Source organism: Pinus tabuliformis, chromosome 4_1, assembly GCF_031772625.1.
Source record: "Pinus tabuliformis cultivar Carrire ecotype Pingquan chromosome 4_1, CPIR1, whole genome shotgun sequence".
NCBI classification, from domain to species: domain Eukaryota; kingdom Viridiplantae; phylum Streptophyta; class Pinopsida; order Pinales; family Pinaceae; genus Pinus; species Pinus tabuliformis.
In genome coordinates this window covers 434,873,195-434,881,610 of record NC_142303.1, presented here as the reverse complement: position 1 = coordinate 434,881,610, position 8,416 = coordinate 434,873,195, and the positions used below count along the sequence as shown (strand labels likewise).

The window sequence follows — 8,416 nt, the reverse complement described above, 5'->3', positions numbered from 1 at the left end:
AATTAATTCCAATTATGCATTTAAATTTAGAAAAAAATACAATTACAACAAGAACATAGTGAAAATTTCAATTTCTATCCGAACTGAAATATAGTGATATACTCTGCAAAGATTGAATCAAAGAGGTAGTTAAATAACTAAAGTAATTGCACACCCATAATTTCAATCTTGAATATTGTTCAATTTTAGTAAATATCATGTTGATATTTGACATAAATTTGAAAATTTTACATTTTTATACATGACCTACCTTACAATATATGAAATAAATTAATCTTTTTTAAATATAATATTGTAAATTCACAAGGTGAAATCCTATAAGAATGAATGCATCTTGATTAATTTTTTTTTTTTGTAAGTCAACATTTTTCTATTATATCATGAGAAAATTACATCGTGAGGAGTTCTAATAGAATGCAAAAATGGCCTCAATCCAACCAGATTGGTTGGAATTTAGGTACAAAGAGAAAAAAAAAAAGGGAAAGAAAGTTGAAAAAATAGGACCTCATCAGATCCATAGCCCAACATGAATAAAATTTACCCAAAAATAATATACAACTAATAATCATTTGTGCATTCGAGAAGGAGCATGATTGACCTTTGTAGCTTCGGAAACATTTTCAGGGTGGTGAAAGGCTTCGTGGATGTGAGATTCCACGTGAGCCATGCGAGTCTAAAAAATATCCATGCAGTCCTTGAGACACCTCTAATTCCTTCTTAGAGTGGCATGTCGATCCAAGATACGACATTGATTCTGGAGGATGTCAGCCAAGAAACTAACCAAATCAGCATGGTCCTCAGTCTGAGATTGTGATAACTGACCTACGAAGCACTAAAGTAAGTGGATTTGAGCTTCAATGGAGTCAAAGGGGCAGATAAAACCACTCATCCAAGTGAATTCTTGATAGGAGGAACCAATTATCCTTCCTCCTCGTGCTCTTCTATTCCTTAGTTTCCTCCACCTTGCCTAGGTCGTCCTCTTTGCCACAACATTTGGAATGACCTTCTTTCACTGTGAACGACTACTAGCATGGCCTTCCACACCAAACCACGTAAATGACTCCCCCCAAGCACCACACTCCTCCTCAAACTACTATCCTTACAGCTGGAAGGCAATGCCTTAACAAGGTTGAACATAGGGTTGTCTTTTGTTAAGATGGGGGCCACTTTTAGTTGAAAGAAGACCACATCACACAAAAAAGTTTCCAGAGTTAAAGGCTCTACTCTGGCAACACTACCATCCAACCAGGGGACTGGTAAGCTTAATTACCATTTCCACTGAGAGCATTGAGAGGAGCTAATCCATCTCCCCACTAGAGTATGCCAAGAGAATACCCAAGATTATCCCCTTCTTCATCACCAACTAATTACTAACATACAATTACATACACATATAGAAATAAAATATAACAACTTTAGCAGTCTCAAACATTACCATCCAAATCCAAACACATAAATACACAAACCACTCAAAGCATCCAAACATACACATATAAACCATTCAAGGCAAGAAACACGGACTAAATAAAAAAAAAAAGAATGATATGGCCATGTCAAGCAAAGAAGACATCATGTAAATTCCAAAGTATGAAGTTTATCTCAAACATATATATAATAATGATAATCTAAAAATGTGGCATTGCTACCCTCAATTGGAACCAACCTAGATCCATATAACTCTAGATATATCATGTGCCCGGAAGGATCAAATCCCTCAAGGTGTAAACATTTCCTCAAATTCTACACTCCAAAGAGAAGGTTTGAACCTAGAGGGATTTGATCGCTATCAGTGCATGATAGATCCATAGTTAGATGGAGTTAGGCTGGTATAAGTGAAATAACATCTAAAATTTCACAAATTGTTGCTTGATATCCTAATTTTAATAAATAAAGATAGAGAATTTTGTTTATTGAAAATCTAAGTGATAGCTTTAGAACCAACGTTCAAAATATACCTTACAATAAGCATCTGATCATTGGGTGCATAAGCCCAATTTGAATCTATACAAAAATTAAACATATGAGATATTCATGTACTATAATAAATACCAAATTAAACTATACCCTAGATATACCAAAATATCCTTTTTGGTTTTTCCAACGGTTTTTCTGAGAATATTATACATACTAGGCAATAGGACCAACAATAACAGAAATCTCAAGTAAGAGCTAGATACAAGATGACACCAACTTCCTATATGAATAAAGTGTCCATTGTGGGTGAGGATCAAGAGGAATTTGTTTTAAATCCACACTTGAAATGAGATGTGGTTGATCTATAATCAACCATGTGAAATCAATGATGAATGTCACATTCATGTTTTGGTTGGGAAAGGGAAACAAGTGAGTTGTAGGTCATTGAAAAAATAGGTCCATACTAGAAGGGAGATATGGTTAGTTTAAAATTGTCTATATGAAATAAATGACTAATAAATAGCATGCATACTTAGGTTGGGAAAGAGAAATACCTTCTGGAGTTTTCAAAAGTTGGACGATAAGAAAATAATGCAAATAACTTAAGTCTATGATGTCAAAAGTATTCTAATATTGGATTTCACATGGTTTAGAAGTTTGGTGTGAACAATAGAATATGAGTATAATATCATTAACATACAATATGTGTATATATGGTAATGTTAGGGTTAAAATGACATATAGAAAAGTTAGAATCAAGAAGGAATAAACCCACTTTTTTATACGAATATTGAGGTGCTTGCTTGAGGCCATTGAGGGATATCACTCTAAACAAACTGCATGTTTATTATATAGAAATTTCTTACGTGTATTTGAAATCCATTAGATGAATTTCCATATATATTAGGAAACAAGGGCAAGGACAAGGTGGATGGAATTTATTTTGGCAACTAGGGTACATATTTTTTTCTACTCATTGTGTTCTACTTGTGAAATTACATTTGGAAACTAATCAGGCTTCCATCTACCAACAATACTATTGCAACATATTTATTCATGTAAACCCATTTGTGTTTGAAAAGTTCTTCATTTTAGGAGAACTATTGGATCTCAAATATCATTCATCATCAATCGACAAAATTCTCCATTTATGATGGTATCCCATTCTAGATGGATAGAAGCTTCTTTAAATATTTCCAGATGCGAAGTCTCTAGAAATTGAGGTATAAGAAAAGAGACTTAGCAAAACTCATAGTTTGTTCAACATTGATTAGAATGATGATCAACTAGATCAATGACTACTTCCCTTCTTATATAGCCATCAAGGAATTTGTGGAGCATTGGTGGAGTTAATGTAGGTTTAGGGTCATTGAAATCATGAGAACACACTTAAGTAGGTTAAACATTATTTTCATTCTCAAAATTATAAGAGGATTAAAAGGAGACGGCACATTCGTAAAACATTTCTTAGAATTCAAGTATGGCATAGACGCTAAATCAAACTCAAAAATTACGATAAATATCCATAATAGATAATATCTCGATTCTCCTATAACAATGAATTTTGTTGATACATATTTCTTAGAATTCAAGTATGGCATGGACGTTAAATCAAGCTCACAAATTACGATAGATATCCATCTAGATAATATCTCCTATAACAATGAATTTTGTTGATACATTACATACGATGAATGAATACTATTTTGTCATCTAGGTAATCAATAAAAATGCACTTGGTAAGAATTTCGTTTTCTCATCATGAATATGCTTCATTTCCAAACATGAAAAAGCTACTTACATACATATGGTTTTATATAGCTACACTCTTAAATGCTCATTGAGCAAAATCATTATATTTAAAGAAAGATCATGATGTTGGTCAACTTTTTATACGTTGAAAAGACCAGGAAATTTAAATGTTTTAAAGAGTAGTTGAAACGTTAATATTGGATGTTCATGCGCAGAATTATTATATTTGAATTGAAATATCATGTTGGTAAACTTTTACACGATGAAAAGACAAGAAAGTTATGTTTTAAAGGATACTTGAAAGGTTAATACTGATAACAAAGATTAACATGTAGTTATAATTTGTATATTTATTGAACTTTAACACAACCTTAAGGTATTATTAGCATTACTTTTTAAGTAAAGTTGTTACCAATCGTAAAGTTGTAACTAATCATTTAGGAATAGAAATATTCTTATATTTGTTTATTATCTAATTAATTTGTGTTGAGGAATGCTTTTATCATTTATATTGTTATTATCACTTAATTACAAATTTAATTTTAGAATTTTTGATTGAATTTACCATGTTAATTTATTTTCAGTTATTATATTGATTTAAGGATTATTGATACATTGTTATGTTTTATATATATATATATATATATATATATATATAAAATTAGTCTTTAAGGATGTTGTTTGTTGGTTAATGAATGTACTACTAAGGTGTTCGTGCCACAAAGGTTCAAATCTTCTCTTATTGGTGCGTTGTGCTTAGGGGCGGTGCAGTTGTACTTAGAGATTATACTACACCTAGAGATTATAGTGGCAACCATCGAGATCAACCCCATGTGATGTAAATACGAGAACCAACCAATTACACTAATCACAAAAAATATAAATAAATAAATATTAAATTAATTAATTTTAAATTTCATATGGTATATTTTAAAACTAAAAATATATATATTATAATTCTATTATCAAATTAACAATAAATACACTCATGACCGTGTATTGTAAGACTCAACAAATTATGTGAAAAAGTACACTATCATATATTATTATTAAAAAAAACCACACCATATTATTAATTATACCATATGGCCATTAAATATTAAAACTTTAACATATTTCTTTACATAAAAGGCCTCGGAATCTTAATTCTTAAGACCATCCAAGTCACGTGATTCAGCCGTAATCCCTATTCCCAGCCGATTTCGACGACTTGTGCAGGAATTTTAAAAGGCGTTGTCGTTCTCTAATGGTGCTACACATTCACTTGATCCAGATTGATCCAGATTGGTTGCTGGTAAAATAAATTTAATAAATTTTAAAAAGTCAAAATGAAGCTATTCCTCTCCGAGAAGGGCTCAAGTACTTGGGATTTAAACTGAAAACATCAGGTTATCGGGTGGTGGATTGGTCTTGGGTTGCAGGTAGATTTTACAGGAAGATTGTTGCATGGGAGAATTTGTGTTTATCCAAAGGAGGTCGAATGATATTGACACACGCTGTTCTTGTCCAAATGATGGTCTACTGGGCGCACCTGTACTATATCCAATCCGCCATCATTAGAAATTTGAACAGTGTTGCCAGTTGTATTTGGGGATGCGATAAAGATCAATTTAAATTCCATCTTACCAAATCATCTATGATTGCGCGCCCAAAACAGATGGGAGGATGGGGCATATTAGAGATGGCACATTTCAGAAAAGCTCTTTTGTGCAAATCTATGTGGAAGGCTATTATGGGCGATTCATTGTGGAGTTCGGCAGTTCGCCCAAAATACATGTATAACAGAGATATGTCATATTAGATCAGCTGGATCAGGGAAAACCATAGGGACCCCTTTTGGATCGGCTATCTGGAGAGGTTTTAGGAAATTGAAACCTATTTCAGACAGAATCTTATTTGGAAATTTCAGACAGGCACTCAGATTTTGATTGGAAGGGACGAATTCTTTGGAGGGGCTGGGAAAATTCAAGTATCCCCTCGGTTGCTGAGAGCACTCCATAACAGGGGGATTTTCTTTTGGGCCAGCGCTATTCGGAATTGGGAAGGAGCAATTCCCACATGGAAAAATTCAAATGAATTGCAACTCAGCGAAGAAATGAAGGTTCAATGCGAAACAATCTTATCGTCGTTGGGCGGCCATGGGATTTTCCATTCTGCTGACAGAGACTTTCTTATTTGGAAAGGTATGGATGGTTCCACGACTGTGAAGGTAAAACGAATTTATATGCAGCGTCTGTTTTTTGAGGTCGACTTCTCCGGAGATATATTTCCTCCTGCATTTTGGAAAACAGGTTGCCCCTCCAAGACCATCATCTTTGCTTGGTTGGTATTTCACAATAGGAACCTCACGTGGGAAAATTTACAGAAATGCGATTGGCATGGGCCAGCCATCTATCCGCCATCTATCTACTTTGCAGAGAAAATTCTGAAGATAATTTTCATCTTTTCCTCAATTGCCAAAAGGTGCAACCCATCTGGGAGAATCTTGTTGCTCACTATGGATTCACCTTTTGTTCTTTCCCATCCATCCCTGAAGCATTCAAAAGATGGAGCTCCATGAAGAAAGAATGCAGAGCCATCCCCATTTTCGCCATATGGGGTATATGGAAATGGAGAAATGACAAGATCTTCAGCACAAAAGTGGAAACATGCTCTTTTGTAGCTGCATCTATAATATCCCTTTACAACGCCCTTGAAATATCCGGGAAGGTCTAACTTCGCCACAAGGTATATGGAGAATGCAGATCGAAGCGGACAGCAACATCTCCGAGATCCAGGATTTTTGTTTTCAGGGTATATAGGTTTAGAGAATGGTAATTAATTCTGATATATATTTTTATTTTTCACATCCACACATGGCAGATCTATCAGTGAAGGTATACACATCCTCAGTTGCAGTCATAAGTTGCAGTTTTGTAAATCTCTTCGAATTCTATATCTACAGATCTCCTCTCAGTTTCCGCGTATGTATTCTGGACATACTTCTATTTTTTTGTCATCTTCCAAGATGTGGTATGATCCACTGAACAGTCTATGCATCTGGCATTATATCTTAGTTATGTATGCTTAATAGTTTTCAAATATATATCATAAATATATAATTTTTATCGTGTTAAAAAAAGTATTTGAATAATTTTTTTGATAATAAAAATTAAAAAATTAAAATAATTTTTTTTATAGTTAAAATAGATTCAACACTATTAAAAATCCTTACAACACTTAAAGTCTTGAAATTTAAAGTTCCAACTGAAATTTTCAAAAATTTCATTATTTTCCTAATTTTTTTAAACTACACTCTTTTAAAATATTTTTCCTTGAAATGCTGCCGCTCGACAGTATCGAATTGTCACATTCAGGACTTGGATATCTCTCCACATTATTACAAACAAGTATTCAAAAGTTCCACAAATCGGGGGTGTCGATGATGTTGTCCGTCTGCTCCTCCTGCCAAGTAGTGGGATTAACATCCAAAGCCCATGCATCGTCGATTGATGGCATTCTCTCCAAATTCAAGCCGAGGCCGCCATCGATGCCATCGGATTCCTCGAACAAACGTTCCCAGAAATCGAACTTATTATGTTCCTCCAATATTTGATGACTGTCACTCGACACCTCCGTTTCTGAAACCGCAGCCGACATTGACGTCGATTTGGTCTCCTCCATCGCCGTATTATCGATATTATTCGAAGGGGGTGGTCTCAGAGGGAGTTGATGCATTGCATTTTTGGCGGCGGCAGCCTGAATCTGCTGTCGGGAAAGAGAAGACGCAGAGGGAATGTCGGGCACAGAATTGGGGAAATTGAATTTGGAGTTGGGGCCTCTAGCAGAATACACTGCGGCGTCGTAGGCGCGGGCGGCCTGCTCGGCAGTGGGGTATGAGCCGAGCCATAACTTCTCTCGAGATTTGGGCATTCGAATTTCTGATACCCAACTCCCCCATTTTCGCAATTGGACTCCCTTAAATTGCTGCAAATTTTGCCCGCGTTCTTTGTCTTGTATAACATGGGCTTGGTCATGCTCCTGCGGGGAGTGTTTTTCCATATTTGGTGAACCAGAAGAAGCTCTGCCGTAGCTGGAGCTCGCCGAGAGTTAGTGAGTTCAAATACAAATAAATGGAATTGAGATATGGAAGTGACTATATATATAGCAGCGAAGGCCAGAGAGTGAAATGCAGTAACCGCGTGTATCTCTCTACTCAACGGAAGATTTGACGTGACACGGGATGGAATTCGATATTCAGAGGAAGACCATCGATTCTCAGCAGACAGCGACCGTCAGCATTGGGCAATGGATGAAAATATTTTGATCATGTCGTTGTCACGCGTTTTAAGAAGAATGTCAAGGGATCATTACTGTGCACTCTAATTGGTAGCCGGCTGCATGCGGCAAGGTAAGATTGTAGATATTTGCAAGATAAAATATTCGTTTATCACAAGTTTTTAATGTCAAATTCCGTACCGGAGTAGTCAAAGCCTAAATCATCGTCTGGATTCTCGAACCTCTTGCGTTTTCCCAAACGCTGAGGATGGGATTTGGACTTGTCTTTAGAATCTTGATTTAAACTGATTTTTTTTTTAATATATTTATGGATTTAACATTTTGAAAATTTTTCAAGGCACTGATTGTGAAAGGATTATCTATCAAATTTGTAATCTTAATAAATTCATCTTAATTTAAAAAAAATACTAAAAAACTTGCTGGAAAAGCTTCCCAAAAATCTCACTAAAAAAACTATATAATTTTTTTCAAT

At 34.9% G+C, this 8,416-nt stretch overlaps 1 protein-coding gene across 1 annotated transcript; it reads right to left on the bottom strand.

Annotated features, from left to right (window-relative positions):
* Positions 1 to 7,059: 7,059 nt before the first annotated feature.
* On the bottom strand, positions 7,060 to 7,707 carry LOC149176164 (ethylene-responsive transcription factor ERF039-like). Its single transcript, XM_089421362.1, has one exon. It carries the CDS (start codon positions 7,705 to 7,707, stop codon positions 7,060 to 7,062), a length of 648 nt encoding a protein of 215 aa, XP_089277488.1.
* Positions 7,708 to 8,416: the final 709 nt, after the last annotated feature.

Bases quoted from the DNA above. Each gene is read 5' to 3' on its own strand.
- LOC149176164 (XM_089421362.1), bottom strand. From the start codon at position 7,707: ATGGAAAAACACTCCCCGCAGGAGCATGACCAAGCCCATGTTATACAA.